The sequence below is a fragment of the Alexandromys fortis genome, unplaced genomic scaffold (genome assembly GCF_014885135.2).
Source record: "Alexandromys fortis isolate MF-2015 unplaced genomic scaffold, M_Fortis_MF-2015_v1.1 scaffold_1, whole genome shotgun sequence".
Classification (NCBI taxonomy): domain Eukaryota; kingdom Metazoa; phylum Chordata; class Mammalia; order Rodentia; family Cricetidae; genus Alexandromys; species Alexandromys fortis.
In genome coordinates, this window is record NW_026067927.1 from 4625262 (window position 1) to 4645965 (window position 20704).

The 20704-nt window shown below is 55.3% G+C and overlaps 1 protein-coding gene across 4 annotated transcripts in view; it reads left to right on the top strand.

Moving 5' to 3' along the window:
* Ndrg4 (NDRG family member 4) overlaps positions 1–20303 on the top strand; it is a 33695-nt gene extending 13392 nt beyond the window's left edge. Inside the window, exons 2-17 of one of the 4 annotated variants that reach the window (XM_050143999.1) lie at positions 1905–1999; positions 4855–4899; positions 11483–11588; positions 11799–11919; positions 12003–12065; positions 12232–12292; positions 13871–13957; positions 14040–14096; positions 14357–14460; positions 14998–15054; positions 15136–15187; positions 15988–16035; positions 16182–16217; positions 16337–16388; positions 17698–17736; positions 18492–20303. In XM_050143999.1, the coding sequence (XP_049999956.1) occupies positions 1928–1999; positions 4855–4899; positions 11483–11588; positions 11799–11919; positions 12003–12065; positions 12232–12292; positions 13871–13957; positions 14040–14096; positions 14357–14460; positions 14998–15054; positions 15136–15187; positions 15988–16035; positions 16182–16217; positions 16337–16388; positions 17698–17736; positions 18492–18646 (1155 nt within the window). In that variant the 5' untranslated portion in view covers positions 1905–1927 and the 3' untranslated portion in view covers positions 18647–20303. Of the gene's footprint in view, positions 1–1904; positions 2000–4854; positions 4900–8391; positions 8516–11482; positions 11589–11798; positions 11920–12002; positions 12066–12231; positions 12293–13870; positions 13958–14039; positions 14097–14356; positions 14461–14997; positions 15055–15135; positions 15188–15987; positions 16036–16181; positions 16218–16336; positions 16389–17697; positions 17737–18491 lie in introns of those variants that run through there. The other 3 variants (XM_050144000.1, XM_050144001.1, XM_050144002.1) reach the window with 3 other exon arrangements.
* Positions 20304–20704: the final 401 nt, after the last annotated feature.

A 20704-nucleotide genomic window follows, 5' to 3' on the forward strand; every position in this document is an offset into this window, starting at 1 on the left:
ATAATTTAGATATTTTTAAAAATATCTCCTTCCATACTTTAGAGTAGACATCCTTTTTTTCTTTTTCTTCTTGTCATATATTACATCTCTACTGCAGTTTCCCCTCCCCTTCCCTCCAGTCTCTCCCTCCTACCTCCCCTCCCCACCAGTTCCCACCCTCTGCCTCCCATCAGAAGAGAGCAGGCCTCACAGGGACATCAGCCAAACGTGGCATAGCAAGCTACAATAAGACCAGGCACATACCATCACATCAAGACTGGACCAGGCAACCTGGCAGAAAGAGAAGGGTTCCACAAGTTAGCAAGAGTCAGAGAGACCGCCCCCTCTCTCACTGTTAGGAACCCCACAAGAATACAAAGCTACTTGGCCATAACATATATGCAGAGGACCTAGGTCAGACCCCTGCAGGCTCCCTGGTCTCTGCAAGTACCCATGAGTTCCGGCCAGTTAATTCTGTGGGCTGTGTTCCCATGGTGGACACCCTATCTTCAATCCCAATCTACCCCTCCAAGAGCAATGCCTGAACTAGTTGCTTATTATGAATATTTTGTCGGAGTTTTACTGTGTGTCTCGGCACCCCCACCCCCACCTCCACCCTCACCCCGCCGTAGCTCGCTCTCCACCATGCCCCGTCGTGGGATAATGCTTTAGAACACTGTAAAGATTTGGCAGCGGACCGGGCAGGACAGAAACTTCCCTCCCCCAGGGACTTTGTGACATGATGCACAGCCTTCCTGGGTTTTCTGGTAGGGCCCTTTGAATCTCTCCTGCATGGTAGGATTCCGAATGCTTCTGTAGCTGCTTTGTAAAAATCCCTGCCTTTGTCACGCATGTGTGGCGACACGCATGCAGAGATCAGAGGACACCGTGGGACTCGGTGCCGTCCTTTCACTGTGCGGGTTCTGGGAATTGAACCCAGTCGTCAAATCCGATGCCAGATACCGTTAGCTGCTGGGCCACCTCACTAGCCCTGTTAGCTGTATTTCCCCATGATCTGAAATAATCTTAGTCAGATTACCAAAGCAACGTGTGACCCTAGAGGCCCAATGATGGGCTTCTGGCTCCTTCCAGCTTTTCTGTTGATGGTGACACTGGTGAGCCTAGGTACATTCTGGCCTCTGTCACTATACCCAAGTGAGAGATGGCATTGCCTCTCCTGCGAGCCCCTCGTCCTGGGTTCTCTGTGGGTCTGATGTTTTTGCTGCACTCCTACACAGACACACACAGAGCAAATGTGTACATGCTCTTTAAGTGTGACCCTTTCTTCCTCCAAAGCTCCAAAGTTTCTCTATCGGGGCTGGAGAGAAATGGCTCAGAGGTTAAAAGCACTGACCCAGTGGTCCCGAGTTCAATTCCCAGCATCCACATGATGGCTCACAACCATCTATAATGGAAATCTAGTGCCCTCTTCTGGCCTGCAGGCATACATGCAGGCAGAGCACTGTATACAGAATAAATAAATCTTGGGGGGAGAAAAGTTTCTGTGTCTATCTGAGTCACCCAGAAATCGGGGTATGGGACCTTCTGGTGGATGTGGGCTGAGATCTTCAGCCCTGATGCAAGCTTTGTTCAAGTCCCAGGAAAAAGAGCTCTCGCCTCCCTTCCTCTCCAGCTTCAGTCTACCAAAGCCCCTGGAAGGCACTTCTGACGCATTCTTACCTCCCCACAGAACCCCTCTGCCTCACCGTAAATGCCGGGTTTTGTTTGAAATTTACAGGGATCCTCTTGTGTTGCATAGTTTTGCAGAACACGTTTTTATTTGAAAAGAGCAAATACAATATAATATTCCTTGACATAAAACTGGTCTTGGAGTTGTGATCGCCTGGGGCCAGTAGCCCTGGCCTGTTTTAGCCTCGCTGGGCAGCTTCAGAATAAGGCCCAACCTCATGCTCCCTTCTTTCTAGGGCTTCTGCTCCACGACGTGACCATGGCCGGCCTGCAGGAGCTGCGATTCCCTGAGGAGAAGCCCCTACTCCGGGGCCAGGATGTGACAGAGCTGGTGAGTCGCCCCTTCCAGGTCCTGGGGACCGTGCGCCACCTTGTGGTGAAGAGGGAAATTGCGTGTTTTCCTGCAATCTTGTCTGTGGTACTAGAGAGAACTGCCCTGTGAACTCAGAGCTACCCAGAATTGACTGGTTCTCATTTCTTTTTTCTTTTCTTTTCTTCTTCTTTTTTTTTTTTTGGTTTTTCGAGACACGATTTCTCTGTGGCTTTGGAGCCTGTCCTGGAACTAGCTCTTGTAGACCAAGCTGGTTCTCGAACTCACAGAGATCCGCCTGCCTCTGCCTCCCGAGTGCTGGGATGAAAGGCGTGCGCCACCACCGCCCAGCCTGGTTCTCGTTTCTTGAGGAAGTTGCGGGCGGGATCAGCCTAAGTGTGCATCCAGCGTTGCTGGGTATGCATCCTCCCAGCCTTGTTTGCAGCTGGGAAAGGCAGGAGCCCGGTGCTTTCCATCTTCAGCTCCGTGTTTTATCTCCACCGACCTTCCAGCCTCCCACCAGAAAGAGTAGCAAGGATTGGGATCAGGTGGCTTAGTGGGGGCTCTGGGGAGCCCAACCACATGAGGCCACAGCCCTGCCCCTGAATGGGGCGTCATTGGTCATTCAACGCATAACCTCGAGCCAAGCACCTACGCCTGGGTTATTCGAAGGTAGCCTGTAGGGCCGGCAGTGAGCTGCGCATTTGACAAGCTCCTCATCCCAGGTTCCAGAATATTGCTCTCCCCCCCGCCCCCCGCACCTCCTTCCTTCCCAGGCTCCTTGAACCTTGAGGGTATCTGCCATATTTCCAGCCGCTTCCTCCGCTGGAGACATCAGCCCGAGAATTTACAGGGCAGGCTTCCTATTTTATTCTGGCTCTGCTCACGCATTCCCAGGAAGCCTTTGCCGGCCACTAGGCTGTTCCTGGCACCCCTCCACTCTGTTGTCACTGGCAGCGTGTCCCCAACCCTGAAGCACGGGTCTGTCTTGTGCCCAGGTCTCTCCAGCCTCCTGCAGCACCTCACCGTCCCTTTCTCCTGACTCACGGTCCTCCCCTCCTGTTCCTGGCAGCCTTCCTCCTCCTTCTGCTGAACCCAGTCTCTCATTTCACGCCAGCAGCCATCAGGGCGGTGGTAGTCTACCACTCTGGTGTTTGAGATCTGTGTTTCAGACTCGTGCAGAGGCTCCAGTCCTTGAGTCAGCAAGAGGCTCTTGCTGGGTACCCGGTCACCTCTGCTTTTTCCAAAGGGGCATTTTTTAAAAATGCCCAGTGTAGCCTCCTCATGACTCCCAGCAGAATCCTGGCGGTGTCAGCTAGCTGCGCCTTTGTCTTCAGAAGCTGCCCTTCCTCAGGCTGTGATGCTGGCAAGGTCTCTTAGCATCCTGAGTGCACTGCCTGCCTGACCTCTTCACTCTCCGAACGGCTGTAGTTTGCCGGGTACAGACTTAGGTACAGGGATCTAGAGAGGGGTGAGTACGGCAGGCCCTCACATCCACTGTGTCCACACCCAGGACCTCAGTTAGTCTGACAGAAGCAGCCAGAGAAAATCGTCTGTACACACTTTTCTTGTCCTTGCTCCCTTAACAGCGGAGTATAGCATCTACTTCCACGACATATGCATATCTTCTAGAAGGTGTGTTATCGGCAACCTAGAGCTGATTTAAATTGTATGAGAGGAGAATCATGGGTGCTGGGCAGATACAATGCCATCTTAGAGAAGTGAAGTTTGGTACCTACCGAAGGTTCTGGAACCAATGCAGAGGCAGAGGCATGACTGTATTCTTTGTGCCTGTCCACCTCTATAAGCCACTTTAGACCGGCTTTCCATGAAGTCTGCAGGGTCTGAGGAGTCCCAGGTTCCAGGGGACACTGGCTGCCCCTTCTCTGGACCTCCCAGGTCTCCGCACCCCTCATAGACTTTCCATTCATCCAGACCCCCTCCTGCCCTTTTTTCTGACCTCAGACACCTCCTGTGATTCCCAGGGTTTCATGCCGGCTCATTTTCCTGCCGTGTCTTGGTTTGTGGGCCCATCCCTCCCACGCGCCTATCTCCTGGGCCCCTAGCTTCCCGAGAGCATACAGCACACCCTACCATTATCTGCCTCATCCTTTCTGTCAGATTTTGTGTTTTTAACAGAACTGCCTCCTTCTCCCCCGAGGTAATTACCTTCCCACACTAGCAATCCTCTCACTGAGGTGCTTTGGTGACAGGCTCCATCAGTGACCAGCCCCTCCCCCGTCTGCCAGCAGCCCCCTTCCTAAAGGGTTCCAGAAGTGGCTGCCCTCCTCCCTTGACGGCTGTAGTTTCCCTAGGCTTTGGAAGAGTCAGTAGGTCTCCCTACATAGCCGAGGCTGGCCGTGGGTTCCCAGCCTCCTGAGTGTTGAATGGTTGGCCCGTGCTACTATACTCAGCTTTGGGTGTCTTCTGTCATGGCATCTGGAGTCCAGAGGTGGAAGATGCCAATTGTCAGTCTCGCATAGACCCAGGAAGGTTGAGAGAGCTGAGTGGGTACTGCTTCCGGCCTTGACAATACCTAGTGTGCACAGGCCAGGACACTGAGCAGACCTCAGCTTCCCTCCCTGCCATGGAGGTGACAGGCAAGGTGCCTCTTTGCTCCTCCACGATCCTCTACCCTTGTGTGCAGTGATCCAAAGCCAGCACTGAGATCCCAGTGCATTCTGCCTGTAGAGCAGCCCTCAGTCTCCCCAATACCCTACGAGATAGAGATCCTTGCACTGTCCGTACCCCGACACCCTAGGTAAGCCCGTGAGCCCCTTCTGTCAGCATGAGTATGACTGAAGTCTGAAGACCAGTCTGCTCCGGGCAGAGCCTGGGAGCCGGTCTAACTTGTCCTCCTTGTTTGCTTTCCTTAGGATAACCCTGACACCTTCCTCTCAGTTGTGGACACAGACTGGAAGGTAGGTTAAAGTTCAGCCTCTCAAAATGTGGGGCCCCCGTATCTGTGTGGACCGCATTCCCGCTAGGCCGGGTCGTAGAGGAGAGTCATAGCCTGTCTGCATGTCCCGGTCTCAGGTGGGGAGGGAGGACAGGCCATCTCATGGTCTAATGACTGCCCCCACTGCTCACAGCGCCTCCTCCACTGGTTTCGTTACAGCTGCTCCCCCTACCCAGCTTCGGGCAGAGCGGGAGTGGGGCGGACCCTTTGTGAACAGCACAGCTGGGAAGGAAGCAGAGGCCTCAGGCCATGAGTGTGCAAAAGGGAGCGAGAGATGCTGTCACCTGAATCAGCATTTTCCACCCGTGGAAGCTAGGTTGACTGTGAACTAACTCTGGTTTCCATAGCAACCGTTGCCTGGACAACCGTGTCCTCTTTAGTTTGATGCCAAAGGTACCATGAAAATGGAACTTGCTCTTTGTTTGATTCCTTCGCATGATTTTGTTCAACCGTTTCTCCCCTCTGAGACCCCCGGGAACTGTGTAGTTCCAGGTCCCAGACCATATCTAACAGCGGCATAGGACAGAGAGGGACATAGGCTTCCAGGGCTCTCAGACGTCACTGGCCACCTGAATATAACAAACCAGTTCAGAGCCCCTTCCTCCCCGCTGGCTGGAAGTCGCCCCCAGGCCACTTTCTTTTCTCCTCCTGACCTTTATTTGGTTCAGTCTCCTTGGAACAGTTTCACAGTCTGGATACGGGAGGTGGGGCTCCCCGATGGCTCCTCCCCCTGAAGCAGTACAAGAGGTGGGGCTCCCCAATGGCTCCTCCCCCTGACGCAGCTAGCAGGCAAGAATGAGGATCTGGGCCTGTGTTGGTCCCTTGGTCACGTGCCTCTTCAAGGAGGGAGGCGGTAGGCAGACCTTGCTCACGCTCACGTCCCCTGAGGTCACAGGCCTCAGCTGAAAGTGCAGCACTCTGATTGGCAGCTGGGGCCAATCAGAGTCCCCGAGAAGGATTGAGTGGACCAGCCTCTTCTTCAGAAGGGACAGCCAGAAATCAGAACAGGCCCTGTCATGGAAGTCTCTGTCTGTGACAAATGAGGGTGGGGTGTGTGAGTGGACAAGCCTCGAGCAGCTGTGCACGGTGGGACCCTGGTTCTCAGCACCCTTTGCTCCGTGAAGGGCAGCGTGCTCTCCAGGGAGCACTTCATAGAGGCAGGTTTTGCTTGGTTTTTTAAAGAAAAACACCCACAAAGATGGCTGTTTTCTGGGCCACAGCTGGGGAGCCACCTTCATGCCCAGCACCACAGTGGCAGGCAGTGTCACTGTCTCTGGCTCTACAGGGTCAGCTGCGGGAGAAAGAAGCAAGACAGAGAAACCAGAAAGCATAAGAGATCCCAGTCCGCCGCCCACGCTGCTCTCAGCCTAAGTCTGTCTGTGTCCACCCCTCACCTCTCACTCCTATGTTACTCCCAGCCTGCTCCAGTCTAGGTTCCCCCTACCTCGCCCCACGCTGCCCCAGCGGGCTCATTCACTCATTCACAGTGAAGCGGCTCCGAGTGCTTATAAGGGAATGGGCCAAGTGTTTGGACATCTTCCTCCACCTCCCCACTCCCCGTGACCGTGACGAGGCACCGCCGACCACAGCACGCAGTCGCAGTAGATCACCTGACATGACTTCTGGTGCTGTGGCTTCTAGCTGTGTGAGGCGGAGCAGCTTATCACATGTCTGAAAAGTGGGTACTGAGAGAGTGGAAAGCACTTAGGGTCTGGCATGGGGGGCATTCTAATGTAAGTGACTGCTCCCCTCGATGGTCGTACCGTGGGCCTAGAATGCTGAGAAGCCCTGCTGCCCCTTACCTGAACGAGAAAACAATCGGACTCCTGGGCCTCAGGCACCCCATCCTGTCTCTCAGGCTTCTGTGTTTCCTCAGAAGCAGAGAAATAAATACCTTGCCCCAGGACCCCGCAGACAGCTGGTTGAGCAGACCTGACTTTGGGTCTGTGGGTTTTCTAGCCAGCAAGCTGAGCAGAGACAGGAAGCTCTGGAAGAGGCCGGTGTTAAGCGAGCATCTCCGTTGGGAGCAGGGAGAGGGGAAACCCCTCCATAGGTAGTCAGGGAGTGGGCGTGGGTCGGTAAAGGACTGCAGGGAGTGGGAATTGGTAGCAGGGTCCTTGAGAGGCCCATGGGTAGATTTGGGAGGAGCAGACCGGGACAGGAGGGCTGGGGGCACTGTTCCATGTCTCTGTTTGGGGGTGGCCTGGTCAGAAGTGGTGCAGGCAAAGCTGTTGGTACCCAAGACAGAGGCTGTTACTAGGAATAGTGCACGCAGCTGCTGCAAAGGAGGTCACCAGGCACCTGGGCGGGGAGCTGGCCACCTTCCCCCGGGACCCACCGGGATGCAGGGCCGTCAGCGCAGATAGGGACCGGAGACAGAATAGGGGCACCGGCACCTGCCCCTACCATGTTCCCTGTTACTTTGGTCCTCTCAGCCCCGGGGCGCCCTCCTCTCTCACCATCCTGGCCTACTTCCTCTCCTTTACTCCCCTCGTCTTCCTGCTCCTCTGTGCGCTGTGTGCCTTCAGTCAGCTTTTCACCCTGAGCCTCGCTGTCCTGACAGATAAAGCATGCAGCCTGGGGGAGCTTGTGTGTCCTCTCCAGAGCCCCAAGAGCTGGATTCATACCGACTGGCTTCAGAAGACAGGACTTGGCTTGAGTGTTTGTTTGGAACGCAAGCATGTCAGCCTGTCCCCCGCCCCCCTTGCCTTATCCTCTTGCAGGACTGTGAGGTCGAGGAGGGCTAGGCCTTCCCTATTGCTCCTCTGCTTCTGCCCAGCACCCTCAGACCCCTAAACTCCACATTTGCAGGGCTGTGGGTCAGCCCTGGGCATCTGTGTTGGCAGGGTTGGAGATGCCTAAGGGGGGAGACCCCGAAGCAATGGATAAACCCAGGTGCTCCCCAAACCAGTGACGTCCTTCCCAACCAGTAACTGCCCTCAAGGTTATACCACCTAGGCTGTCGTCTTGCTGGGATGTCTGGGCCTGGGAGTCAGGTGCTCCAGATACTGGGTCTCTTGGGACCCTTGTGTTCCCAGGGGATGGAGCCGAGTGCTGAGACGGGTCTGCAAGTCCAGTTTTTCAGGCCACCCCACACTGGGATTCATATCCGTCAGGCGCCTCCGTGTGCGTGATGCTGGGGTGCCTGTGTTGCCCTGGCTGCTGCTTCCCAGGAGCCACATTAAGCTGCACCTGATGGAAGGTGCCTGGGTGCTAAGCACCCTTGAGCTGCAGGGGCTGGGGACAATCGGGGGTGTTGTGTCACTAGGGCGGGAGGGGCTGAAGCAAGGTGGAGTGAGCGAGGATCTCAGAAGCCAATTGGAGCCAGGTTTGTCTCCTAACAGCCAATGTGGGAGCCAGGACTCGGAGTGAGCAAGTAGCTGCTCAGAAACCCTTCAGGGAGGAGGGACCAGCCTGGGCAGGGCCGGGATCTGTGTATAAAATCACGGGGAGCTGTGCGCCCCGTCACAGAGCCGCAAGTCTCCCACCCAAGCTGTCCGAGTGACTCAGGCTTTTGTTTGCGCTTTCTGGTTCGGCAGATTCCCTTCCGCGGCAAGATGCCGGAGTGCTGGGATGGGGTGAGTGAGGGTCCAGGGGCGCTGCGAGATGGGCAGGGAGAATGGAGCATCCTTGTGACCTACAGAGGATAAGGTGTCCTCCTGACCTGTCTGGTGACAGCTCTGCCCCGAAGCCTGTCTTCCTCGTCTATTCAGGCACTGGGTGGAGGGCTGGGTAAGAAGGATGGGTCCATTGGCTTCTGTTTGCTGGCTTGTGTTCTCGGCCTCATCTGTGAACTCTTGGGGTCACTTCAGCTTGGTGCGTCCTCTGTGAGCCTCTGCCATGTTCCTAGCTTCTGTCAGGGTTGTGCCTGCAGGGTCTAGCCTGACGGCGGAGGGGAGGGGGGACCGCATGATGCTGGATAGCTTCCGCAGAGCGTCACGTCTCCATGAGGAGTTGCTTGTGTATCCCCAGTGCACTGCGGTGCCGGGCAAAGAAGGCGGCGGGGGTCTGGGTCTTCAGGCGCGAGTATCGCGGGAGGAGTCAAGGAGAGGCTGCCCTGCTTTATTTTACAAGGTGGGGAAGACAAGACTGAAGCACTGAGCTGGCAGGGCGTGGGGCGCCAGGACACCTCCTCTAGCTACGGGGGAGGAGCAACAGCTACCCAAGCCCTGTGCGCTTCCTCACCGTGGGAGATGCAAGGGCAGCTTTGCCCTGCACTCGCGCTCCGTGCCCCTGCCACTCATTCTCCTTACCGGCCTGATCCTAATCAGCCTCTACCCTCCCGTGCAGACCCGAATTACCCAGGAAGCTGCTGAAACCAAATCCTACCACATCCACCGCCATCGCCTTAGTATATGTCACAGCCCTGTTCTGACCCTCTTCTCCCCAGCCCTCAAGGTCACTGGTGTGGAGAGACAGAGCGAGAGACGTCAAAGCCCCCTCCCTTACTGCCTGCCGCAGTGCATCCCTCTAGCTCCCACCTGGAGGTGGGGCTCTGACGTCACTGAGAGCCAATGGGAGCACTTTACCCTGGGAATTGAGGGGCTGACAGTCTGCTGGGCTGTGGCCTTTGAGGCGTGTCCCCCCCCACACTCTGGTCAGCGGCCTGAGGGGTGGGGATGCTCAGCCTCCATCAGACCACCTGGGTCTGAATTCTCCGCCCGGGGTTGAGGAGGATGCGGTGGTAAAGACGTTATTGGGAACTTTCAGTCAAGGTCACTATGCCTCAATACGAGAAATTTGGTTAGCATCACTCCTGTGGGTCCCCATGACCTGGTCAAAGCCAGAGCTTCCCCTTCTGGGAAGTGAACCCTCCTTAGCAAGGCCCGTGCTGTGTGACTGATGGTATCTGCCTAGAGATAAGGACTTGGGCAGCCACATCAGGGTTGGGAAGGGAAGTGCAGACAACTCTGGTAACAGAGGGCAGAAACGGCTCACTATTTTGGAGAGTTCCGAGGCCCCGGGGTCCTTGCAGAGCGACATTGGACCCACCACAGCAGAGAAACAGACCCTTTGCTGGCTGCGTGGTGCTTTTCCACTGTGTCCCTCACGCCCCATCCCTTCCTTTAGAGCTGAGAGAACAGTGGAGTGACCGTAGCAGGGACCCCAGAGGAGAAAAGCAGCTGGCTGGGGTGGGGGCCCCCCTTGATGAACCTCAGCCCCGCCCCTCAGAAAATGCTCTCCTTGGTGCAGAGCCACAGCCCTGAGCTGGCATCTTGTCAGCTCTGGGTTCGACCTTGAGTGAGTGGATAATCCTCTCTGGGTCCGAGTCTTGCGTCTTCCCGTAGAGCAAACTGTAGAGGGTTGGGGTCCAGTGAGGAATAAATGAGGTGTCACATGCCAGGCACCAATGAGCAGGAAGCTTTTCCGGTCAAATGGATCGTGAGGGAGGATGGAGCCGGGAAGCTGTGTTGGGCTTGGGCCTAAATGAGGTCCACAGGATGATACTCAGGCCTCCCCTGAATCACACTGAATCCCAGAGTGTAGCCTGTGGCTGTGGGATCATCACCTCCTTTCCTTCTGGAGACCCAGTCTGAACAGTGGGCCTCTGACGCCACACCCCAAAAAGCCAGACTGCGGGAAGCTGGCTCTGTCATACACAGCTCCTTCTTCCGAAACCAGTGTCCCTGTCAGCAAAATGGAGTCTAGGTTCTCTCTGTCTCAAGTGTCCGGTAGGAAACTTGGTACACAATCGGAGCTCAGCCACTTGCTGTTTCTCTCCCCTTGGGGATGTAACACCACCCCAGCTTGGGGCCACTAGCAGAGGTGTCGGGACCCCTGTGATACAGGGTTAGGGTTTATTCAACTCTGACCAGTGAGCTAGGAATTTCCTGATTGAGGAATCCCAGGAATGGCCTGTTTGCAAAGAGGCCGGTTGACAAGGTAGCCCCTTAAGGTTCAGGGGTGCCACCTGGAACAGCCCCCCTTCTCTGGGCCATGTCTACTTACACAAAGGCTCTATGGGATGAGAGGCCACCTGCCCTGTTCAAAGTCACACAGAACCAGGTCCCCCTGAAGGACTAGTCCTGAGCAACAAAGCCAAGGGCATGGACTTGACCTGGGAGTAGGAACTGCAGAAGGACTTGGGGGCAGACCTGGCCGTGGAGATGGGTACCACAGGGCAGGGAATTTGAGGGAGCAAGAATAAGGACAGGACAAGGACAGATGTGTGGATCGGGAGCAGGATGTAGCTGACGTGGGAATGTTTGCTGTGGATTCTAGGTGGGGCAGTGAGGCCATTCTGCAGGAAGGAGGCACCCCATGATTGGTAGTGGGGTGGCAGAGCCCTCTCGAGAGGGCTGTGCAAAGTGGAGAGAACGCTGACCTCCCAGGACCCTGTGGCAGGCTGGATGCAGAGCAGGGGCAGGGCAGTGGCAGGTTCATCTGTAGAGGGAATCGGGGCTGTTCCTGCGCCAACCACCTCTGAGGAGGAGGGTTCCACTTGTGCTCTGTGGGGTGACCTGAAGGGATAGACACCTTGGCTAGGGGCTCTAGCACCTCATTCCCCAAGAACCAGAGCTCCCTATGTCATCTGTCCCCTCTAGGAACATGACATCGAGACGCCTTATGGCCTTCTGCATGTGGTGATCCGGGGCTCTCCTAAAGGGAACCGCCCAGCCATCCTCACCTACCATGATGTGGGCCTCAATCGTAAGTGCAGCTGTGCCCTGGTCACCCTGCCTGGCCCCACCCTGAGCTGCAGAGCTGGCGAGGATTCCTCCCCTCTGAGATGCATGGTCCTGCAGATCTCCGCTCACCCTCCCCTCTGCTTGGCCTCTGATCTGGGATTCCCCACTGGGCCCCTGACAATCCTTGACGCCTGTCCTCTGTTCACGCCCACTGAGAGGTGTGTCTTTGCAGACAAGCTGTGCTTCAACACCTTCTTCAACTTTGAGGACATGCAGGAGATCACCAAACACTTTGTGGTGTGCCACGTGGATGCCCCTGGGCAGCAGGTGGGGGCGTCTCAGTTCCCTCAGGGGTAGGTACCCCCGAGTCTCTTTCCTCTCTCCAGCCCTGTGCCCTCGCTGTCCCCCAGGTCCTGAACTTCAGCTCTGTCTGCAGGTACCAGTTCCCTTCCATGGAGCAGCTGGCCGCCATGCTGCCGAGCGTGGTACAGCACTTCGGGTGAGTCCTTCCTAGCTCCCGCCTCTGAGCTTGGGGATAGAGTTGCCCACACCACTGAGGATAGCCTGACTTCAGTGAGGGGCTGAGGGTGGTAGGGGAGACCTGCTCTGAGTCTCATGGGAAATGACATCCCAGCCTTAGAGTGACCAGTTCTGCTCTACGACAGGTTCAAGTACGTGATTGGCATCGGAGTGGGAGCCGGAGCCTACGTGCTGGCCAAGTTCGCGGTGAGTTTCCCACCCTCACGGAGAACCCCAGGCCAGGCCAAGAGGGTGACCCCTGGGCCACAGAGGGCTTTCTCTACTCTGCTCTTCCTCCCCCCTTCTTCCTTCCCTTTTGCTGAAAAACCTTTTCCCTCCAAGGAAATGGAAGGAAGGAAGGAAGGAAGGAAGGAAGGAAGGAAGGAAGGAAGGAAGGAAAGAGAGAGGTGCTAGGCTGTGGCTCAGTGATCAGGGTCCCACCCCTAGCATTACACAATAGAGGAGATGGACTGATGAGATAGCTCAGCAAATAAAGCACCTATCCCACAAACCTGGAGACCCAAGTTCGATCCCTGGAGCCCACATAGGAGAAGAAGGGGAAAAGGGACTCCGCAGAGCTGTGACCTGCCACACATACACCAACCATAAATGAATAGTTAGAATAAATCAGGAAAAGGAGTCCCTTCCCCCTCTCCCTGCTTCGGAAGACTGTCAGCCACTACTTAGCCCTTCTCCAAAACCAGATTCCTGTTAGCCACAAAGCAACTTGTCACCTTGCCCACCAGCACAGGTTGTCCCCAGAGGACACAAATGGTCCTTTAACCCAACACTACGCTTACATTCGGGTTCTGAGGTTCAAAGAGAACATTTCAGAAACAGAAGGTTAGGCGGGAAAGCCTTCATCTCGAAAGCCAGGAATTGTTTTAGGATTCAAACATTTATTGTTGAAACAGAAACAGAATTTTCGCCTGTAGCTTCTGTTCCAACACTGAGCCGTTTTGCCAGCTGTAGACTAGTCCAGACCCCGCAGACAGACCACAAGGCCTCTGCATGTCTGACACCTGTTCTTCCTACACGCGGGCCAACCCTTGAACACCCTGTCGCAGTCAGCACAGAGCAGGCTTTGGAAAGGACGGTGTCTTCTCTTCTCCCACAGGTACTTCAGCCATAAAAAGCTAGGAAGGAAACAGCCTGTTTTAAGATTTTAAGATGGGGCCTGCAGGCTGGCTCGGCAGGTAGATGAGCTTGCCACCAAGCCCAGCAGCCTGAATTTGATCCGCTGGACCCAGATGATAGAAGGAGAGAACCAGCTCCCACTAGGGTCTTGTTTCATATGAGAATGTACACACACACACACACACACATACACATTCACATTTACTAGGGTCTTGCCTCCCTCCACATGCTCGAATGCACGTGCACTCTGACACACACAAATGAATGAAGAAATGTAAAAAATTTACAAGATTTAAAGATATTTGATAATCAGTTTTGCAACACCATTATTAACATATTAAAAACCCTGGCAGTGTGGCTTCATGATAGAGCATTCTCTGGGCACGTGAGGCAGAGCTCTGGGTCCCACTCCCAGAACCACACATACATACACAATACATATACATGTCCTAGAAAGGGTAATGGATTCCGTCTAAATCAAAAGATCTTTTAGGGCTGGGCAGAGAAGAGGAGCAGCGAGCCCCCCCCCCCCCCCCGCATGGGAGCCCTATACAGACCCAGGTCCTCAGCTGGCCCATCTGTGGTATCGTGAAGACTTCACCAAACAAGAGCTTCGTGACCTGCTCTCTCTTTCCTCTCTCCCTGCAGCTCATTTTCCCTGACTTGGTGGAGGGGCTGGTGCTGATGAACATTGACCCCAACGGCAAAGGCTGGATTGACTGGGCTGCCACCAAGGTGAGCACCAAGCCCACATAGCCCGTCCGGGAGAGCAGTGGGCTGAGTCGGGCCTCACCCTGGCTTTCCACCCCTCCTGCAGCTCTCTGGCTTGACCAGCACTTTACCCGATACAGTACTCTCTCATCTCTTCAGCCAGGTAAGGGGCAGAACGGATTGCATTTGGGGCGTCCTCGGGAGCAGGGGCTATAGGCAGGGGCTCAGCCAGCGGGGACAGGCTGGGTCACACAGTACTGTGTCTGAGGTGGTCGGTGGGAAGTCTTTCCACGCCCGAGGCCCCTTCCAGACCATTCCCATTAGGCTAGGGGTGGGGCCAAGGCTGTTCTGTAGATGACTCCCACGTGCCCTCTCAGAGGCCCGAGCCCCAGTATGTATCCCTTCCCTTACCCCCACTCCCAGGAAGAGCTGGTGAACAACACAGAGCTGGTGCAGAACTACCGGCAGCAGATCTCAAACGTGGTGAACCAGGCCAACCTGCAGCTCTTCTGGAACATGTACAACAGGTGTGGGTGTTCCCATCCCCCACGGGAGGGTGCTAGGCAGGCAGCACCATCCCCAGACTGGAGAGGAGCTGGAGTCTGGGAGAGGGTAGCTTCTTGCCCTCTGAGTTGAGGGGGAGCAGGGCCGTGGACTCTGGCTATCGGGTTCTTGCTCTTCCCCATTGCTGAGTGGAAAGGATAAGTCGCGCCCTTGGTCCCCATCGCAGGACGAGGTGCTCAGCCCCGTGCCTTTGCTTTTGCAAACTTTTAGTAAGGAAGCTCCTACCGGAAGAAACCCCCCGCAGTGTGGAAGAGACCCAGATGGACGCTAATATTCGGTCAGGGTTGTCTGTGTGGTCCTGCAAGATGGGAGTGGCAAGGACTCCGGAGCACATACCTGGCTCACTTGGGGGTACTGGAAAGGAGTCATGACAGGGACAGGCCAAAGGATAGGTCCCGTGTAGGCAGAGCAAGTCCGTGACTCCCAGGTTTACCAGTTGGCAGTGTTGGGATCCACCTCTGGAGGGGGGGTCGCCTTTACTTTTGTCCCTCCCCTCACAGCCGCAGAGACCTTGACATTAACCGGCCTGGGACCGTGCCCAACGCCAAGACACTCCGGTGAGTGGCTCCTGCCCTCCAGCCTGTCCCTGCGTTTGCCCCTAAGCCCAGGCCAGATGACTTTTATTCTCTGTCTCGTAGTTGCCCGGTGATGCTGGTCGTTGGGGATAATGCACCTGCTGAGGAAGGGGTGGTGAGTGTGACTCCCCTGCGCAGGCGTGGGAGGTTAGAATCTGGGGCAGATCCTAAGTGATGGGGTTCTTAGGTACTCTTCTGCCATCTGGTCACACACTGGGGCCTGACCTCCCACTTTGTGCAGGTGGAGGGGCCTGGCGAGTCTAGGACCATTCTTCCTGGTGGTCCCGTCTCTCTTCTCCCCAGGGTAGCCTACCTCACTTCATTTTAGAGCCCAAGGTCCGCTTCTCCCAAAATTTGAGCCATAAGTGACTCATGGACATCAGTGCTTACTTTGGAGCCACCCAGGCACCCAAGATGGGGTTGTACCGCTCCCATTGGAGCTCTGGTGACTCACCGTCTCAGGTTGGGCGCCTAGGATGTTCCGAAGATACCAGACTTTCAGGGCTCATGAGGAAGGCTGCAAGGGCAGGGTGTGGGCTGCACTGGCCACCTTGACCCAGGCAGGGGCCCCAGTGTCCCCTACTATCCCTTAACACTGCCCAGATCCTCTGATCCGTCCTGCTATAGTGACCCTGGCCTTCTGGTTCCAACCCTGGTCCCATTCCTGCCCCACTTGCCGTTGTGAGTGGAATTTCAGGCCCCTCAGACCAGCAGGCCTCCAGGGCAAAAGCCTGGGAAGGGAAGCCCTTGGGCCTATACCTTCCTCCCTCTCCTCCCTTCCTCCCTCTCCTCCCTTCCTCCCTCTCCTCCCTTCCTCCCTCTCCTCCCTTCCTCCCTCCCCTCCCTGCTCTGGGTACAGAACCTGCTAAAGCAGGTGGAACAGGGGCATTGCTGCAGCTGGCTCCTTGTCCCCAGGTTGAGTGCAACTCCAAACTGGACCCGACCACTACGACCTTCCTGAAGGTGAGACACCCCGCCACCACCCCAGCCCATCAGCCCTGTGGCCCAGCTGCATGGAGGGGGCTGCTGGGCAGGATGGTGTTTGGACAGCACAGTCTGTCCAGGTGTTGGGAGGGGCTCCTCAGTCCCCCCTGTTCTTTTCCTTTCAGATGGCAGATTCTGGTGGTCTTCCTCAGGTGACACAGGTAAGACCCCAGGCCCTCCTGCCATTGTATCACCCAGCCTGTCGGGGGTGGGGGTGATGGCATCCTCCCCGCTAACCCTAGGCAGCCAATCAGAGCACTTCATGTCCATCTTATTGCAGCCAGGGAAACTGACTGAGGCCTTCAAATACTTCCTGCAAGGCATGGGCTACAGTAAGTACACATCCACCCACCCCGGGCAAGGGACCAGGACACAGTGCCCATGTGCTGGGGAATCTGTGGTTGTGTGTACTCTGTCACCTGGACCCCAAAGGCTGGGCTACTCTCCCCAGACTCTGCATACATTATAAGGTGTGTGTCCCAGGCCCAGCCAGCTTCTCTGCTTGGGTAGAGCCTTAGGCATTCTTCTGAGTCCCATGTCAAGGCCCGTTTGGGAGAGGGCTCTTCTTCCAGCCCCTGAGAGTCCAGCACCTAGGCTGGGTACTGTTAGAAAAGCCCGTTTTAGATGAGTCACCCACACCCTATTGGGATTAGGACACCTCAACAGGCTCTTTGTCACAGAAAGAGGGTTAGCGCCCAGGTGCATGGAGTCTGGGACTGGAGAACAGAAGTGGAAACATGTCCAAACCTGTGGAAAGTGCCTGAGGACCCACTGGGATCAAGGGCTCTAAACCAGCTCTCTGGTCCCCATCCTTCCCGAAACATCCCCTCCTGTAACAGTGATGAGACCCAGGCTGCACCCATGAGTACCCAACATACACACATACCACACACATACACCACACACACACCACACAACACACACACACCACACTCACACACATATACCACACACCACACACCACACACACACACAGAGTATGAGTTGTTCTGGCAGCTCCTGTGTGCCTCCGGGACCTCTGGTCCCCTCTTAACAACACGCAACTGCCGGGAGAATCGCTCTCCCTCAATCTGGTGCCCTCCACCAAAGACTTCAGCCTCTGGAGCCTGTACCTCCTTGGGACAGAAATAGGATAGCCCTCCACCCTGCCAGCCCCATAGGGAAATAGCAGAAAAAGGGCACAGGCTGACAGGGAGGACTAGCCAGAATTCAAATCTAGGCCCCATGCACTCTTGGAGCTTGGCAGACATCTGTAAGGCCAAGAAGGAGCGACACTTGCAGACACTAGAGTGCGTCTCTGGGCTTCCCGGGAGTCAGAGGGGCTTTGGAAGATTGTAAGACCTCCTCCCCTTTCTGTACAAGATTGAGTTCTGGTAGAGCGGTGAGGGCACTAGATCTAGAGTGTGGCCCACGGAGGCTTAAGTCACAGCCTGGGCTGGAGAAGAGGGAGACCTGAGAATCCTGAGCCTGCTGTGTGGCTTCCACGAGCGGCCGTTTGAATGGGCTCAGCCCTGCCCTGGCCCTTACTCATTTGCCTGTGTGTCTCATCTTGGCCCATCTTGATGCCCTTGGGCTGGCCCAATCTTCACCATGTTCTGTGTCTCCTCTACCCTTGCCCTCTCTGGCTGTCTTCTCTCTCAGTTGCACACTTGAAGGACCGAAGGCTGAGTGGAGGAGCAGGTAGCCCATGGCCCCTCTCCTGCTGCATGGACACCCTGCCTAGTCCCCTCTCCCCCGCTCCACTGCGATGCTGCAGCCACACTGTGTCTTGCTGTGGTTTTGGAATCTTCTTGTGTCTTGCTCAGTTCAAAGCCCCAGTGGATCAATCCCCTGCTCCTCTGCGGACCCTGGTCTGCAGAGAGCACCGTCCCGTATGGGAACCTGACGCTGGCTGATCTCAGAGCAGATGTCTTGTTTCTAGGTTGCCATGGGCTGTGAGGCTTCCAACACTTTGGGAGTTAGAAACAGAAGCTCAGACACAGCCCTAGGCCTTTGTGGGTGTCATGCCTGTCCCTGGCCCAGCCCCTAGGTGGACTGGCCTCACCTACAGTAGCAGAAGCAAGATTCAGGGCTTGTGGCTGTGTTCTTCACAGAAGCAATCCCGCCTCCTACCCTGTCACTCTCTGGATAAAGGTCTAGTTGGCCACACAGTGCCTTCCTACCCAGCCTGAAGTGCCTAATCAACACCTGCCCTACCCTTCTGTAGCTCTGGGTAGCTGTTGGGACCTAGGACCCTGTTGGCTGCAGCTCCATCTGACCTGCTCACTGTTGCTGGCTCTGCATGCCTGATGGAGCCAGTGCCAGCACCGCGGCTTGGGTTGGGCCTCTGTGTTGTGGCAGGACTGGGTCTCCCTGGCCGCTTTGCTTGCCTTGCCCCTTTCCTGCCGCTGGTACCCACCCTGCCTGTCCTCAGGACCCTTTGTTTTTGTCTACAGTGCCCTCAGCCAGCATGACCCGCCTTGCGCGCTCACGCACCGCATCCCTCACCAGCGCCAGCTCTGTGGATGGCAGCCGCCCACAGCCCTGCGCCCACTCAGAGAGCAGTGAGGCGATGGGCCAGGTCAACCACACCATGGAGGTCTCCTGCTGAAGTCCTTGTCCTGCCCAAGACGCTTTCCTGCCCCCAGGTCCCACTGCCATCTCTGCACCGGCTCATCTTCCATTTAGTTTATTTTTGTGAGAGCGAAGGGGAGGAAATGGGGTTACTTCTCTTTTACTTAAAAAAAAATGAGGGGATCCACCTTAGACAGTGCAGCAGGACAGTCTTCGACGGTGTGAGGGGCTGGCCGGATCCACTCCCGTTTCTCTCACCATGTTCACTGCTTGCTATGGCTCCTGTCACCTACTTACCATGGCTCTGGGGTGGGGGCAGAATATGGGATACAGTATTGAAGAAAGAATGTGGCTCACCCCATGGGCCTGGCAGATGTAAAGACAGCGTGGGACTTGAAGATGGTGGGTGATGAGCTCAGGCTCCGATGTGAGTGGGTGTCAGACCAATGGAGAATCCTAACCCTCAGGGGGTCCCTTTCCTATAACCCTTGCAGCAAGCACACTTACTCTGATAGTACAGGTGACAGTCATGAGGATGGAAGCCACAAGAGGGCGCTCTGAGCAGACAGCCATTTTCCTGGTGCTCTCTGGGCAGGATAGCTATGGAGACAGAATATGGAGAACCCTGAGGGCAGGAACCCCCATACTCTGTCACCCCAGGGCCAGGTCCCACCCTGGCGGCAAAGGTCAAGATTGCTTTGTGTGCTGTGTGTAGCCCCTGAGAACTTCATGGTGATCCCTTGGGAGCCCAAAGGTACTTGAGTCCATAGAGATTGCTCTTGTCCTCAGATTCAATCAAGAATGTTTGTAGCAATGCCCTGCCAACTTGGGCCAGTGTGTCACAGACATCACTGGAGAAGTGAACTCGTTAGATCTGGTCCAAGACCGAAAGATCCCACGACCTCTGCCTGCTGGAGGGGCTGGAGCGTGCTTGGTCCTGGGGTGGGAGATGGGTGGGGGGGGGGGGTTGAGGTGAACACAGGTGTAGAGGCCTAAGGCTCTTGATGCACCCTCGCCTCCCAGAGCCCACAGCTACGCTGTCTTCCTCTCCACTATCTTACCAGGTAGATTCACAGCCCAGAAACCAGAGCTTCAGCCTGGTCACTGGTTTCATCCACTGTCACCCCCAAACGGGGGAGAGAAAGAGGAGATGTGTGTGTATGGGGGGGGGTTGTCGTGTGGACGTTCTGAAGTAAGGACACCTACATCCGGGTATCTGTGGCACAGGCCACCCCCTTCTGTAACTGTAAGCCATTTCTAGACTGCTCTCAAGTCCAGTGGAGTGTGTTCTGTCCCCGGTTGTGTTCACTCCTGTGCTCCCGTGAGTGTTGAATGTGATTGTAAAGCTGGTAGAATTCAAATCCCTTACTGTAGACAGCACTTCAAGTATCGGACATCTCTCTGCTGTGTCCTCAAGGTATCTATAAATATCTATACATTATATATATATGTATGTGTGTGTATATATATATCAGGCCCTCCTGTGTCTGGTTTCCCAATTGGTGATTGTCTCCTTTTTGGTCAAGATGAACTTTTATTGGAGTTCATTACTTTCCTCTCTGTACAAAGTTAAGAGCCTAATTTTGTGTATTCTGGTGGCTGATTAGCGATTTTAAGATGACAAAATGTAAAACAAAAAAAACCCCTCATTGATGTAGAAAATTAACTGTGCAGAAAAACTAATAAATAAGTTAATCATATGAATGTAGTGTTTCCTTCACGTGGAAGGCTGAAACTGCTTGGCTGCCTAGCTGCCTTGGGCTCAGGTGGGTGGAGGGGAGCTACGGTTTCTGTCTACCTTCAGTGCCTGTTAACACACATTTTGGGCGGAGTGAGAGTTGCATGGTCTCAGTCTGTTGCCCAGGCTGATCTTGACCCGCAGAGTCCTGCTTAAACTTCCTAGGTGTTAGGCCACCCTGCCAAGCTTTTGTTTTCCCTTTCATGGTGATGGGAATTGAACCAGGGTGATGGGAATTGAACCAGGGAATTGAACACATGGAAAGGTTTTATCATGAGGCTATATACCCTGATTGAGACACGATTTTACTGATCCTGACACTAGTTTTTCAGGGTCACAGCTGAACTAAGAGTTTAG